Source organism: Nanorana parkeri, unplaced genomic scaffold, assembly GCF_000935625.1.
Source record: "Nanorana parkeri isolate BGI_ZX_2015 unplaced genomic scaffold, ASM93562v1 scaffold2168, whole genome shotgun sequence".
NCBI classification, from domain to species: Eukaryota; Metazoa; Chordata; class Amphibia; order Anura; family Dicroglossidae; genus Nanorana; species Nanorana parkeri.
In genome coordinates, this window is record NW_017308436.1 from 12,558 (window position 1) to 29,515 (window position 16,958).

Here is a 16,958-nt window from a genome sequence, read left to right on the forward strand (position 1 = left end):
CCACGCGCCCCAGAGACAGCAGCACCAGCGCGGCAGCCCGACCCCCGAAAAACGCCGCGGAACACGGCCCACAGCTGCTCCCGCCGGCCGCCAGGAACCAAGGCAAGGCCCCACAGTGCCACAACACCCCTACGCCACCCCAGGAGCTGACGGAGGGAGGGGGGGGGGGGATAGGGGGGTGGCCGAAGGAGGTCAGGAGCCCAAAGGGAGATCAGACCCCCACCAACCCCCCCATCACCGCCACGTGCCCACGCAGCGCCATACATACCGCCGGGGAACGTGGACCATCCGCAGCATCCACGTCAAGCAGCTGCGCAGGGAACATTGAAGATCCAGGTGCACAGGTACTGCGGAAGACTGGCGCCCCCGACCGCAGCCGCGGCGCCAGAAGCCTGTGGGGAGCACTGTGACTGGGCGGCCGAGACCCCCAGTCATATGTACCCCCCTGGGACGAACCCATAGGCCACCCCGCCAGAGCAGGATCGTCGCAGCCGACCCACCGGAGCGGGCCTGCATGCGATCGTCGGTCGTCCCGGGGAGACTCCAAGGATCCGGGACATCCAGCCTGTCGCCCGGACAACACTTGCTAGAAGATTCCACTGAAAAAGATCAGGAAGAAGCAGGTAAGAATACCCGAAAAAAATTCTTAGCTCCTTACTCCTGACGCTAGGCAAAAAACTGGAGACTTGTCAGCTGGTGGGGGGTTTTGGCCACCGGCAGGGGCCGCCCCTAGGCTGTGATTGGTCTTTAGTTTTGTGCCTAGCGTCCTTCTCCTGCAGGTGGCGATATTACCCTACAGTACAGGATCTCCGATCTGTTCCCTGTGTCCTTCAATGAACGGGAGAGAAAAAACGTTTTTTCAGTAATTTCTCCTGAATATAGTAAAAAATAACCCCCAGTGGTGATTAAATACCACCAAAAGAAAGCTCCATCTGTCCCCAAAAAATGGTATAAAATTCATTTCAGTACAGCGTTGCATGACGGAATAAATGTCAAAGTACTGCAGCGCTGAACACTGAAAAATGGCCTGGCCAGGAAGGGGGTCTAAACACCTGGGCAACAAGTGGTTAATGAATAAGTGCAAAAGCACAGTGATGGCAAATTAGAGAAGAGTGAAGTCTTACTGGATGCTATGACTTCAAGAACTTTGCATATTGCTTCATAAATAATAGCAATGCATAACATCAACAAAATCCCGATATCAATTCCCTGTAACCAGATCAGTGAAATTCTGATGAGTTGCTCAGCACTTCTGTCCTTCCAAAGATTATTATCTACCACCACATTATCTCATGTTTTAGGACAGCAACAATAAGTGAACAAAACGAATCTCCATCCATTTAACCTCACCTTCTTTGATCCTTGACACATAATGACACATCGCCCCTCATCATCCTGCAAGGGCCTGTTAGCATACCCTACCATCTGAAGAACATCATAGATTGGGTAATCAACATACCTGCATGAGGAAAAACACAGGAATGAGATGAGCTGATAATAGAAGAAACTTCCCTAACCCAATCAAAAGCTTAAAAGATACATACGCATGGATTTTCCCGTTATAGTACTGAGTGTCCATGATGATGACCAGGTGAGCGGCAATGTTGAGACCCCAGCAAAGACTGCGAGATGCTACAACTACTTGTACTGCCCCTGAAGAACGGGAGAATACACATTAATTCGAGTTCTGTTAGGGAAGTGAAAGGTGATGGACTAGAAAGAAGTTTAAAGCATAAATATAGATAAAACACTTTCTTTTAGTGTACAAAGGGTTAAAACACTTCTTACCCCTGTGTTTCACAGTGGGGAGATTTCCCTTTACTTCCTGTCCAGAGAAAAACAGGAAGGAAAAGGAAGCCCTCGCTAAAAATAGTTGTCCCTTCCCAATGAAAGTGGCCACCAGGACATAGAAATCGTGAACCTACCCAGTGGGTACACAGACTGGAATAAAAAATGGACAGGACATCTAACTGTACCCCAACATCATTGGGATATGCAGGAAATCTGTCACCTTCCTGCACCAATTTCCTCATCATACACTCTGTTAGATTTTGAAATCGAGTGTTACCATTCATCTCAAAGAAGTATTTTACTCTCCCTACTGCTTAGAGATGGCATGTGACACAGGAGCTATCACACACCAGCTCTATTGTGAGAGCTGAGCGATCATGTAACCGTTGATCACTCAGCTCTAGAGGTGCACCGAAATGGAAATTTTAAAACCGAAATAATATAAAAAAAATAAAACCATTGTTTGTTTACTATAACTACAATTATGCATGAATGGGGATCATGTAGATCACTCCCATTCATTCATAATTGAGGATATAGTTAACATACCATATCCTCAATTATGTACACACACTCAGCGATCACTGATCACTGAGTGTGTGTGCCTTGCTCTTCTCTCTGACACGCTGTCACAGGAGGCTGATCGAGCGGTGTAGAGAGGAAAGCCCAGCCTCCTGTGACAGCGCTGTCTCCGCCCCCACACCGCTCTGCCAGACTGTGATAGGCGGCTGAGCGGTGTGGGAGGAGAGACGCCAGCCGCTCACAGCGCTCTCGTCCTGCAGCGCTCGGCCGGCTGTCACTTTCTTTTCTCCCCTCTGGAACAGCGGCCAGCGGGGAGAAAAGAACCAGGGATGCGCCGTTGTTTCGGCCGAAACATGGCTCTTTCGGCATTATGCCAAAAGTGCAATTTTCGGCCGATATGTTTCGGCGCCGATATATCGGTGCATCCCTACTCAGCTCATTCTCTTCTTCCTACAGAGGGCACTGAACCATCAGTCATTGCTCCCAGCAAGGATTCTCCCCTCTGTTCCTCCAGCGCTCATTGGAGGGACAAACAGGGGAGGGGGAGCACAGCTGGCTTAGACTCTGGAGAGGGAGAGCCAGCTGGAGTGGATGCTGACTAGGTTTTCCAGATCCTTCCCGGCTGGGTCATGACACTGAGCTGTCATTAGCCTGCTATCTGCTGACTTCACGTCACAGGGGTATATTAGTAAATGTACTTCTTTGACCCAAAAGAGAAGTAAAACCAAAAATGTTTTATTTTAAATGATAAAAGGAAAATACAGAAAGCTAATGCATTATATTTTAGAGAGGGAAAAAAAAAAATCAGTGTTTACCCGAGTTGAAGAGCTGCTCAACAATTCGCCTCTCCAAAGTCGAGAGACCCTCGTGTAGATAACCCACGCCATTCAGAAGGGTCTCTTTCAAGGTGTTATCACTTAGTTTGTCAAGGTATGGAGTCAGATCCTTCTCTGTGCAGTGCAGGAACCTGTAAGGAAGATTTCTGTTAACTTCTACAGAGGTGCAGAATAAATACCGAGGACAATTTAATTTTTCTTTAAAATATTTACTCCCAATTACTTTGCTCTGCAGTCATTCATTTACAGGTCACAAGATATTCATTCAATTTACTTTCTTAAAATGGAAACCCACCATGTGGCTTCAAATGCCAAGCTCCTTCTAAAACGGCTAGTTGCCTGGTTGTCATGCTGTTCCTTACTTTCAATATTTGACTCAAAGAACCAGGAAATGTATACAGGTAAGGATCTCTGACTCTTCAACTTTCCTGATCTACAGCGTTGCTCCAAGTCAGCAACTAAAAGTACGGAAAGCCAGTGGGTCAGCCTAACAGCCAATATTTTCAAAATTAGGTCTGCAGCCCTCCCCTCACAGGTATAATATATTCAAATTATGTGACAAAATTAAAATGGGAATCTGTCAAGAGGACAGCTCCTACTTGTAAAGACTGAGGCTCCCTTGCAGTGCTTAAGACAGTCATTGCACTAGCAGTGCTAGTTCTGGGGCAGAGCAGTTCTCTACTTCATTCTGTATAGTAATATGCTTGTCTCTATGGTATTCTCCTCCCAAGCTTGCCTCTAGGACTTCACCAGGGTCTCTCCCATCCTCTGGAACTCTTTACCTCAACCTGTCTGCCTATCTCTCACTCTGCCTTTTGGCGATCCCTTAAGACTTCTCTTCAGGGAAGCCTATCCCACCTCAACCTAAACGCTCAACCATCACATTCTCAAACAATTCATCCCCACACAGCTACCTCCTCATGTATCACTTCTCCCTCCCTTTTAGATTGTAAGCCCTCAGGGGCAGGGCCCTCCTTACCATCTTGTCTTGAATTGTATTGCGATTGTAATGTCTTCCTTATATTGTAAAGCGCTGTGCAAATTGTTGGCGCTATATAGATCCTGTATAATAATAATATTCTCCAAGACTGGTTGTGAACCTCAGCTGTGACAGGTAAACCAGCCATAGCAGATTTCTTAACCAAGCTCTAGAACTCCTTCTCACTTGTGCAGAAGCCTACAAAGTCACAGCAAAAAAAAAAAACAATTAAATATTTTTTCATACCTTTGTCGCTGCACATCAGAGGCACATGTAGTGAGTATGTCAATAGCTGTGAGTCGAGTCTGCTTTCTTGATGGAACAAAAACAATAATGGGTTTCTTTGGTGAATGTTTCACGATGGAATGGTACACAGGCTTGGCCATGGAGAGCAGTCTGGTCTGCGTGTGACTGATGTTAAAACCCTAAACCGGTAAGAATGAATGTTATTAAACAGATGATAAAACAGCAAGAAGGTGCCAAACATAAGGAATATTTGATCGGGGATTTATCAATACTTATTGCAAACAGTGAATAACAGGGCTGGTTACAAAAATGTATGGATTTCACAAACATTTCTCCCTTTTCCATTTTATTATAAAAAAGTAACATTTTAAAGAAACCATTCCTACATAAAGACAAATGGAATCATATGATGACCCATACTATTACCTTAGCACCAAGACAGAGGGAAATTTATCAAAACTGGAGCAAACTGAATCTGGAGCAGCGGTGCATGGCAACCAATCCGCTTCTCTCTTTCATTTTCAAAGCTTAACTGAACAAACAGAAGCTGATTGGTTGCTATGGACAAAATTCCCCCAGTAAAGCCTTAAAGTGTATTTAAACCTAAAATGTTACCTATTGCATTGTACCAGTCATTTGAAAAAAGTTATTTGCAAGATTACAGGATGAAAATAAAAGGAAGAAATGAAAAAAAAAACAAATCCAGCCACCACATCTAAGGACTTAAGTTGCAATATATTGCATTTTTATTTTTGGGTCTAGTTATATATTAATTTGCTTCAGCTGATGGGGGCTTTCCCTTTTAAGGGTCTAGAAAGGAGCAGACTTTCCAGACACACAACTGTTTCTGGCCAACAGGGAAGTAGCTTATTAGGGGCTACCGAGGAGGCTCCGTTACCAGGACTGCTTACTGCTCCCCCTCCTGTCTAACATCTACAAGATGGGTAAGCTTTCATGTGTGTGACAGTATAGTGATGCTATATCAATGACCGCAAGCATTAGTGGTATAAGAGTTTTGTACTTATCTCCTTTTGTATTTTCCTATTAGTTGCAACAACAACCATGAAAAGAACAAAGCAAATAACACAGGAACCTACAGCTGCGTTGTGCTTAAAAGTTCTATTAATAAAAAGAAAAAAATCAATCTTACCTGTATGTGCAATTCTAATGGGACAGGTCTCACATTGGGATGGAAGTTGAATGTTGAGGTGGCGCTGCATCCCAGCCAATGAGCCACGTCTTTAGCATTCGACAAGGAGGAACTGAGAGCCACAATGCGGATCGGCCTCTCGATCTGAGAGGAGATATAGCGCATACGGGAACAGATGACCTCCAGCACAGGCTGTGGATAAGATAACAGCACAACTAGTAAAAATCATACCTCATAACATAACTCTGAAAACTAGTATGCACAGAGAAAAATCATAGAAAACACATTGAAGCAAAAAAATAAAATGAATTCAAAATTGCTAGAGCAAAACTGAAGGGTTGACTGACCCAACAAACTACTCACCCCGTTGGATCCACCAATGAGATGGGTCTCATCCACGACAAACAAGCTAACATTCTGCACATTCTTTCGCTGTTTCCATCTTCTGGACAGTATGTCCCACTTCTCTGGGGTGCTGATTATGATGTTTCCTTTCCCCAATAATTTCAAGTCTGTGCTAGTCTCACCAGTCAGCAAGACGACCTTCTTATACAGCCTATCCTGGAACTTCTCAAACCAGTTCATGAACACCTACCCCAGCACAAAGGAAAGTAGAAGAGATTGTTAGAAGGGTCTATTCATGTGTTTTAGATCAAATGCCTTTTAAAATGGCTAATTTTTCATTCTGTCAAGGTCATTCCCATAAATTCTATTAACTATTGCTCAAACATGAAGTAATGATGCTGGTTTTCCCCTGGACATAAATCTGGGTGTCAGACACTAAAATTGCAGATCTAGACAGATTCAGATTTGGGCACTCCAATCAGATTCAGCTCTATACCCATATACAAGTGAAATACACTCATCCCAAAAGGTTAGAACTGGCGTGCGATGTTGCAGCCGTCACACATTGGCGCTATCAAATAGAGAACCGAGCAATCACATACCGCTAATCGCTCAGGTCAAGATCTTCTACCTGCAGAGAGCGGTGACCGTCAGTCATGGCTACCCGCAGGGATTCCCCCTCTCCTCGTTCCTCCAACATTGACTGGAGGGACAGACGGGCGAATGGGCAGGCAGAGCACCAGCTGTCAATCAGGTAGTGGGGTGAATACCGACAACACTGTCAGGAACCTTCCTGGCTGCAGTACAGATCTGCGCTGTCAGCACATAGCGGGCATTAGCCACTGTATGCTGGGTTTTGGATCACAGGAGGACATTAGTAAATGTCCTCCTGTGAGCCTAAAGAGAACACCTAAAACAGTTTGGCCATAGTTCTCAATCTATACAATCCAGTATCTTGGTTCACGAACGATTCTGTTCGGCAAAATTTTGTTTCTGTTTGCGAACTCTGCATCGGGATGACTAACACAACTGCAGCCATCTTCCCTGCTCTGACACAGTGGTAGCTTCCTCTAGTCGAGGCTTGTTAAATATGTCACCAGCACACCATATTGAAGTGAAGAACACGTCTGTTTATTGACACTTCATGTCAAAGCAAATAGCAACGTTTCGTGGGCACACAGGGTCTCCTTCCCCATGGTCATTTCAAGCCTGATGAAGGTTGCCATTTGTTTTTTTTTCATGAAGCGTAAATAAACCAAGGTGTTCGTCCCTTCAATATGGTGTGCTGGTGACATCTTTAACAAGTTTCAGTATCGGCGGCGCCATCCGCTGTCACTTCGAGCACCCCGCTGACAGGGATACCCGGTAAAGAGTGCAGCAGGATTCTGGAATACATATGTTCCTCTAGTCGAGAGCGCTGTCTGATCACAGTTTGATTCGGTTCACGAACAGAAGCGTGGAATGAATTAAGTTTGTGAACTGAGGGTACCATTGTATATAGCACCATGACAAGTTTTAGAATTGGAGGAAAAAAGAAACAAAAAACACCACATACATTCAAAGTGGTTATTGGACAACTGGACATTTCAACCCATAACAAAAATGCAAAAATACAGCAGGAAAGTTGGTGCAGTCCATGAAAAACCAGATTGGATAATTATGTCTTAAATGACCTTTATTTGCAAATAAAAACAAATGCGTGTGGCTCCCTTAAGACATTTCTGATTGTATATGCATCAGTCTTCGACAGACACATACAGAAATGGCCTAAAAGATGAAAGTGGAATTTGCATACATTTCCATAAATGAATCACATCTAACAGCTGACACTTACAGCTAATGAATGCACAAAAAGTAGTAATGGGATAATGCAGCAGTTTGAGTGTGTGTGTGGGTGGAAGACATATTAAGTGTGTACAGCCTTCCCAGAACAACTTAAAACACAAATCAGAGGCAGGGAAATAAGAATGTAATTGCAGTGTACAACTAAGTAAGAATTTTAGTATTCTTAAAAAATCAGACAGTTTAAGAAAAGGAAGGCAGAGGATTAGGCTGATTAACATGTCTGATATGCTGAAGATGAATCTATGATGGGAATTAGAGTGGGAGAAAAGAAGGAACTTTATGTTCAAAACGTGCTGACAATTACTAACTGTGCTCAGAAAAGCTGCACAACTGTAACATGAAAAAAACCCGAGCACAAGAAAAATGACTTTCATTACTTAGAGAAGATTGAGGAAAAGTTTCAAGTATATAGTTATATGGAGGCGGATTTTGGAAAAAGTTCGAAAGAAAAGGTCAGCATGACAAATAATAGCTCACGGCTTAGGGAAAGGGTGGGAAAGAAAAGAACACAAAGTATTAAGGATTTAAAGCAATCGTCCCTCTATAGAGACTTTTGTCTTCCATCATTGGAGATTGAGGTCATTTAGACTAATCTGTCTAGTTCTCATCCCCCTTTGCTTTACAATCATCCATAGAACTCTGGACCCTCCGTCATTCTGAAAGGGATGCATAGCTCAGCAGATTTGCCCACCCATCCCTTCTTACTGGCCACCTCATTGACCAAGGTAGTGGGGGGCCAAGCTTGAGCCCACAACCACAATAACAGTTTGTGATTTGTATAACTGAATGCTATGTTTTATGGCTACTGGGGTGTTCTTCAAGGCATGTATTCTAACAGTTTAGAACCATCATTAAATAAACACAACATAGGAGACTCTAGAGTCTACCCTATTCTTTGGAACTCCTTACCCCAACCTGTCCATCTATCTCCCACTCTGACTGCCTTTAGGCGCTTCCTTAAGACTCATCTCTTCAGGGAAGCCTATGCCACCTCAACCTAACCACTGAACCATCACTTTCTCAAACAATTCATCCCAACACAGCTACCTCCTCATGTATCTCTTGCCCCTCCCTTTTAGATTGTAAGCCCCCAGGGGCAGGGCCCTCCTTAACCATCTTGTCTTGAATTATATTGCGATTGTAATGTCTTCCTTATATTGTAAAGCGCTGCACAAACTGTTGGCGCTATATAAATCCTGTATAATAATAATAATAATAATAATATAGGTCAGGTCAGTTTAGAGGGAAAAAAAAAAAGAAATTATAGGTTCTCCCATCTTTAAAAGATAATCTGCACCCAGACCTGAAGCTTTCTATCCACATGCTAGCAAACTGAATCTACTGGCTCATTTACAAAGGATTTCACCAAAGAGATCTCTAGGCCAGAGCAGTTTTATTCATCTGTCATGGACATGTTCCTCATTCTAAAAAGGAAAAAAACTAGGTAATGCAGAAGGAGGGGAACTCCACTGTCAAACTTTAAAAAAAAAAATTCTATTGGTAGGACCCAGCAAAAGTGGAGGTATAAGAATCCCCTATCTGGTCACCTGTGCCTCCCTCAAGAGGTTAACCACACTGGATCCTCTGCGAGTTTCTTCAGCATCAAACACTTCCATGAGTGTCATTCGCTTGCATTCTCCACCATAGGTCCATCATCCGACCTTTACGCTGATACAGGAATCAGCAGTGATATAGGGGTTCGAGGAAGAAACCACATTGCACGGCGAGAGACAAAAGCATCTAGACACTTCCGGAAGTGTTGAATATTCAAGAGACTGAAGGAGCCGTCACCGATGGAACAAAGGGAAGATAGGAGATATGAGCCACAAGAAGGGTGAATGCAATACACCTTCTTTTGCAGAGACCTTCCTTCAGGACTTTTATAGCCCAACCAGGTTGCTTTAAACATCTTGTTTAATCTTGAAACTAGATTACTGGGAGAACAGAGCTGTAAAACGTTTTTTTGTGGGGGGTGGACAGACAATGGAAGGATGTTATCTTGTGACAAAAGATACCTGCTCAGCCAGAGCCTCCATAGGAGTGATATATACGCAGCGTCCCTCCGAGTTCTGCAGCAACATTCGAAGAATGGCAAATTCAGCACATATAGTCTTCCCACTGCCAGTAGGAGCTCCCACAAACACATTGTCATCACTGTTATATATGGTGTTAAAGACTAAAATAGAAAAGATATAAAACAAAAAAAATAAGTTATATAAAGTTCCTACCTATATAGAGCTTCAGACTAAGGGCCGATTCACACCACATGTGTTGGGGCTGTGCTGGCCATTGTTTTCACCGCAGCCCTAATGCAAGACAAGGCAATTTGCCTTGTCAAGGATGAGATTGGTTCACACCACCGCGTTGCAATGGGAACACGGTGGTGTGCGCTAAAAAAAGTACAGCATACTTGCACCCCGCTGTGCCCGTAGAACTGAGTGACAGCAACGTGCTGAGATCAGCGCATTGGCACTATATCGGCAACGCAAACCAGCTGGTGAGAATTGTCCCTTAATGTATCCCCACACACACAAGATGGCATTTGTTCTAAAACTGAAAGTTTCACTTTCGCAGGCAATCACTATTACTATCACTTATTACCCATCTGCTTCTGTGGAAATTAAAGCAGTCCTATACTCAAGCAACCCTACCCTTCAAACAGCATGAGAACAGACAGCTGTGAATGATGCAGCAGATACAGCAGGTATGCTGTATCTGCACTTTTGCATAGGACCACATTGTCTTCCATTCTATGGCACTCTGTGGCTGCACAGAGACCACCATATTACTGGAAGTGCAACTGATCAATGGGTAAAACTCGCAAAATCATTATTACAACCTTAAGTCTTTAAAAATACCCTGTTATACTAAAAGTGACACTAAACTCCATAGTTAAACCTTAAAAAAACATTCAGGTACCTTAACGATTATGAAAAATGTATCTTACTTGTGTATCACTCGGCTGTAGATCCTCAAATCATCTCTGAATTAGTGCTGACACTGTCCTTCCTTCTGGAGGGGGGCTACTTTTGTTCCCCATGGTCCCTGTGTGTCTTGTAAAGTAGTCATCACTCCAAGCTCGCTCCGGTGATGGAATACAAATTCGTAAACTGAACGCAAGCTTGAAGTCTATCACAGGAGTGAGCTTGGAGTGGTGACTACTTTACAAGAGAGACAGGGACCATGGGGAACAAAAGTAGCCACCCTCCAGAAGGAAGGACAGTGTCAGCACCAATTCAGAGATGATCTGAAGATCTACAGCAATACACAAATAAGATATTAGTTAATAGTTAGGGTATTTGAGCATTTTTAAGATTTAAATCTTGAGTTTCGTGTCACATAAAAGATTTTCAGTCAAGCGATCCCTGTAAAATAAAGAGTTAAAATACTTCACACCTGCTGCCCAGTCTGCCAACCACCAACTCTATTCATGAGAAATTGTCCCCTGAAGTCCACTAGAAAACTGACACTTCCAGAAATGTCGATCTACTGGGTCCCCAGCAGTTCCCAGTGGTTGTTCCCGCTGACCATTGACAGAAGGAACCCAAGAGATCGACACTGCCGGAAGTGTCGGTTTCCCAGCAGACTTCTGAGGGACTATTTCTCATGAATAAATTGGTGTATGGCAGCAGAGGAGGCAGGAGAGGTAATTATTTACACTTTTACAGGGACAGCTTCCCTGAAAAACTTTAGTATAAACGATAGGGTCACTTTAAACGACAGTGACAAAACTCCATTACGAACATAAAACAGTTTTTGTTTATTTAAAATCCATTTGTGCAGCTCAGTTGCACCACTGCAGAAACAAAATGGAATGCAAATATACAGGTGTAGTCATTTCTGAAGTTATTCAGAGGATTTGAAAATGGAATGCAAATGAATCTAAACAAACAAAAGCAACAACATTAAGAAAAAGATTCTGTAAATGGCAGATATTAAAGGAGAACTATGGGGTCAGTGCTTTTCCCCATAGTTCTCCTAACGGTAACGGGAGGACACAAACTAGCGTCCTCCCGTCACCCAAAGCTCAGTATACCACGAGCTACAGCTTGCGGTATACTGAGACGACGCAGCCGGGACGGGTCCCGACATTACTGTCTGGATCCACCCAGCTGCGTGTTTGACAGCTGGCTCTGCCTAGCTAGAGGCAGCTGTATCGCCCCCTCCCCCATCCGTTCCGCCAGTCAGCGCTGGAGGATCAGACAGGGGAGGGGGGAATCCCTGCAGGGGGCCGTGAGTGACAGTCACGGCTCACTGCAGGGAGATGATCGTGAAGTGAGCGAGCGACAGTATGTGTTCGCTCACTTCCCGATTTATTGAGCCGACCTGTGATAGTTTCATTGTCACAGGTCGGCTAGAACTATGAGGCTGAGTGAAAATCACTCGCCTCATAGTTCTCCTTTAACTTGTATGAAACTGTAAAACAAATCACTAACCTTGGGTTTGTATGGGGTTAAAAAATGGGAATTTGTCCTGATAAAGACTCTCAAATGCACTGTTTCTCAAAGCAGAGACAGGCAGGGGCTGAAGGTCCAGCAGTTCTGTAGGCGGTGGGTATTTCTCAGGCAGGATCAAGTGGCGGAAGGACACTGGCAGTTGTGTTTCACAGGCTTTAAAAACAAGCAGAGAGAAAGAAAATGAATCATCTAAGCTGTAGCTTTAGAAGAGAGAATTGCAGCTTAAACCATGGCGATTACAAACAATATTTCAGAGCTATGCTATAATGCAGGGGTAGCCAAACTTCAGACTTCCAGCTGTGGTGAAACTACAAATCCATTCATGCATCTGCCTCTGGAGTCTTGCAATGCCTATTGGGATTTGTAGATTCACCACAGCTGAAGGGCTTAGATGTTTGGCTACACCTGCTATAATGTATACAGTGGCAACTAAAATAAAAAGAATACAATGAATTAGAGACAAGGGAGTGACGGTATTGTTGTCTGCAGAGCCTACCTTTCTCTATGTCTGGGATGAGATGCTACTAAAGTTGCTACAATTAATTAATTCTACAAAAGTTTGTTGTTGCAAGTTAGAAGCCCTCCATACTGTTTTTATGACCTCACAAATCATGGGCCCTCATTACAAAGATAATGAAACCACCTTTAGAGCAAACATGAGCAGTCACATGACCACTGTGCAATTACATATATGACTTCAGGATGTAATAAGGATGTAATAAGTGCTAGAGGGGACACTCACATAGCCAGCGATCAGACACAACTCGGATGAAGTATTGTGGAGGAAGAGGCTCAAACACTGGCACAAAGAATGTAACAAGATGCTCGTCCTGGGCATATTTAGCTTTGAGAAGAAAATACTCATGATGAAGAATCACTTCACTGTCAACATCTTCCACCAGAATCCAGAAAGCTTCAGAAGATCCATGAACCTAAAGACAACATTCAAGAGACTTATTCAGGAACTACGCAAATTTCTCAGCAACACAAAACAGGGCAGCATATGCCAAGCTGATAGCGAATGTTACATGCACATGGCAGCAAATGTGTACGGATGGAGTGTTGCAAGTACAGTTAAATCTATTAATCTACAAAGGCAGTCCTTTCCCACTTCTCAATTACATTCTCTCTTTTTTTTTGTCGTATTCCTTTCACAAGTCCATAATTTCTCTTCTTCCACAGCGCCCTCTGGGGATACAAGCTTTATTATCTCATGACCTACTATTCATCCTGCAACTCTACCATCTCCTTCACACAGGACCATACTCCATTTAGAGGACCTACCGCTCTACTAGTGACCATCACTGCATGCTAATAAAGTGTCACCTGTCAAAACTGACAGCAGATTTCACAAGGGTGCACTAGTGCTTCATTTAGAAAAAGATATGTGCAGGCAATTTATGATTTATTTTTTTTAACACGATGCTAGTCTAAAATTTGGTAATAACAATTTCACCTTACGTCTGGGGTCACACTGTTGCACTGCAGAAATGTGCATTTTAACTCAAAACATGAAAATGCATGCTTTCCGTGTTCATGAAATGTGGGGCATTAATACTCTACGGCACCCCCAAATTCAACTTTAAAACAGACATACATTGCAGCACACCACTATCATATGTTGTGGTGCTCTGCATTACCCAAAAAATTGTACATGCATCATTTTTGTTGCGTTAGGCAGCCCAATCAATTGGTCAGCCTGCAAGTTAATGCACTGCAGATATGTGAACCTAGCCTAAGGCTATGTTCACACTATGTCTGGACCAGATCTGCAAAAGCAGTGGAGAGAATTTTTGCCTCAATTTTACCATGTTCCGATGCTGTTTTATTTATTTTTTAGATTAAAATGGGCTTTCATGTGCAGTCCTGTGCGTTCCAGTGTGTTTGTATGCACTTTTGATGCATTTCTATGCATTCCAGACCAGGAGTATTTTTTTGTCTGGACCGGAACATACTGCGCTGGTGTGAACAGAGCCCAGAAATACCACAGGGATACACAGGGATGCAGTTTTGGTCCGAGAACAAACTGTTCTAGTCTGGACATGATCCGGACATGGTGTGAACAAGCCCCAAAAGTCTCCATCAAAACACAGTGCATCATTAATCCCTTGCTAGTTCTTTACAAGCTTACCTTGTCATCCCACTGGAAGTCAGGGGTGATTGTCAGCTCTACTTTTAGGGTGGAGCGAGTGATGGGCTGTAGGTGCACTGCCAGATCCAGCTTGGGGAATAGGTGCACATATTTATGGATGGTCTTTCCCATTTTGGGCATTCGGATCAGCTCACCTGTAGAGAGCAAAATAGGTAATGAGAGATCAGAATATGCAAAAATAAACATCAAATGAGTAAAGTTAGTAAAGACACAGCATGTGGAATATTTAGCTACAAAGTCCCGGCATAATCGGACTAAATGTCATGATGGTTTCATGATGATGGTTGAAGGAAGAAGACTAGGAGGATAACGTTACAGGCAGATTAAATAGCCTATATGACTAGGACCCTTCTAATAAGAGTATGAAGTGTTCCACTGTCACCCCCAATCCCAGCTACAGTAGAAGCAAAGCCATTAGGTGTCCTTGTTCTGCTGTATTTTTAGCAACCTGGACTTTAACGTGCAATCACAAAATTAAAGTTTTAACACATAATCACTTGGCTTTAAGGTGAACCGGGGGGGCAGGGGAACAACACCACATTTTTCAGTACCAGCAGGTTGTGCTACGGGTGAAAACATAAGAAACCTACATTAAGAAAAGGGCTTAGGGTGCCACTGCTGACCGCTACTGATGAAAATACTGCACTGCCTATCACAATGCACTTATGGTCATTGCTATGGATAAAGTATACAATTGTGACATTCCAACTTCACTTGCTACATGCTTGTTCCAGGCCAAAGTATTAAACGCATTACATCAACATGACACACAGTTAGCTAGTAATTTCAGAAAGTTAGCAACGGCAGGCATATTTCCCTCCATAAGGGTCTTCAGATCTGTCTGCAAAAATACTGAGACACCAAGAGCAAAGATGGAATTTCTAGCTATAATGGAAATCACCTTTTAATAAATAAAACAGTCTTGTACTAATTCGGATGCACCACAACTGCTCACCTATTTCATTATGATTGAGATCATATAAACGCTCAAAAGGGAAGTTTTTCTTTTCAATCTTCTTCACCACTTCTTCTGGCAGTTTCTTGAACTGGCGGAGAGGACACATGGACTGCCACCTATTAAGAAAAGTCAAAGTTTATAATTTTGTATGGCGATCAGCAAAAAAAAAAAAAGTGAAACAAACCATATGGCTCTTACATTCTCTTATCGATCATCTTGCAAAGATTTAAAGTCTTGTCCGTGAGCTGTGCCCATCCTCTGTTTAACACAATTTCAAATATTGCACGCATGAGTCGACCTGCAGACTGAAGACAAAAATGAAGCAGCTTTATCCACTTGTTGATATTCTACAGTACAGAAAGGTCAAGGAGAACTTCACTTAAAGATTAATAACTCTTTGAATAGCTCAATCTTAAGGGTCTACTTCACCCTCCCCATACACCCCAGCAGTGATGAGCTAGGGCTCGGTTTGCTCAAGCCCGATAAAAGCTGACAGATACAACCCCCTCCCGACCCAATCAGTTCTGGCAATTGCGGAAGAGGCATTCCCTACCCCTTTGTGGCCAGTAGCTGCGGGGCAGGGAGGAGGTGTATTGGTCAGTTTTGAGCAGGCTTAGGTGAACAAGCCACAGCTCATCAATGCAAGACCTCAAATCAGCATATGACATGGACCAGAAATCATAGCCCATGTAGTGAGACACTCCCATTCTACTCTAGACTGGTAGGCTGCATGGAGCTGAGCATAAGTGGCTTTTTCAGCATAAGCTTTATTACAGAAGCTGTCTCCCTGCAATCTTGCAAGAAGATGGCTTCTTGATTAGGGCCAACGGAGAAAAGGCTCTGCATGCGCAAGAGAGCAGAAGCATTTCTGCCCTAGAGTAGGCAATGGCTACGAGGGAGCTCCATCCATATGCGCATTGCTTCCAGCTCCCTCACGTGTCTTGAAGAGGTGCCTGGACCAGAGTGACTTCACATTCTGGCTCCCGGCACCTCTACAGGGAATGCAAGGGAGCTGCACAAGCAATGTACATATGAACGGAGCGCCATCACAGCACAGCAGCCCACACTGGACCCCAGGATGAGGATCCACTCCAGTTCTCATAAGGTAGAGAAACTGGGTGGACCTCGAAGTGTGTCTATGTACAGTATGTCAGTGTTTTTGAGGGCCCTTTCACACTAGTACAGTGCGTTAAACTCTACCATGCATTCTGGTGTAGGAGGTGTGTTGCGTTGCCATTCGTTTGAATAGTACCTCAAATGCACTTCCCACCCACAATTCGTATGCCCACATCGGAACGCGCGGTACCCTAATGCCGTGCGTTCCATTGCAGTGCGACTTGTGTCGCGACCTAATGACCAAGGACAAATGTGGGTCCTGAGGTTACACAGGTTGAGAACCACTGTTTTAAAGTATGAGCGACTTTGTTTGTCATGCTATTGCTCTCCATGCTTTCCTGTCCCTTTGACACCCATTCCCTTTCTGTGTTCTTCTGATGTATTTTGTAGTATCAATATTAAGTTGTTTTTTTTTTCCACAAGACTAGAGGAAAATGTGCAAAACCTCTTACAGTACCTGCGTGACATACACCATGTCTGCCATTAGCGCAAAACCTTCCAATTTCAGCTGTGAGATAAAGGCCTGGAGCAAGACATTGATCTGCAGAAAGAAGAGGGGAT

General features: G+C 43.6%; 1 protein-coding gene across 1 annotated transcript in view; it reads right to left on the reverse strand.

The window, feature by feature from the left end:
• The window catches only part of SNRNP200 (small nuclear ribonucleoprotein U5 subunit 200), a 51,125-nt gene that overhangs the window by 10,466 nt on the left and 23,701 nt on the right, over positions 1-16,958 (reverse strand). Inside the window, exons 24-36 of the mRNA XM_018572915.1 lie at positions 16,855-16,938; positions 15,480-15,586; positions 15,279-15,397; positions 14,303-14,457; positions 12,914-13,103; positions 12,151-12,324; positions 9,730-9,890; positions 5,888-6,115; positions 5,525-5,716; positions 4,375-4,553; positions 3,129-3,280; positions 1,545-1,653; positions 1,351-1,459 (exon numbers count right to left, since the gene is read on the reverse strand). Coding sequence (XP_018428417.1) covers positions 1,351-1,459; positions 1,545-1,653; positions 3,129-3,280; positions 4,375-4,553; positions 5,525-5,716; positions 5,888-6,115; positions 9,730-9,890; positions 12,151-12,324; positions 12,914-13,103; positions 14,303-14,457; positions 15,279-15,397; positions 15,480-15,586; positions 16,855-16,938 — 1,959 coding nt within the window. The remainder of the gene's footprint in view (positions 1-1,350; positions 1,460-1,544; positions 1,654-3,128; positions 3,281-4,374; positions 4,554-5,524; positions 5,717-5,887; positions 6,116-9,729; positions 9,891-12,150; positions 12,325-12,913; positions 13,104-14,302; positions 14,458-15,278; positions 15,398-15,479; positions 15,587-16,854; positions 16,939-16,958) is intronic.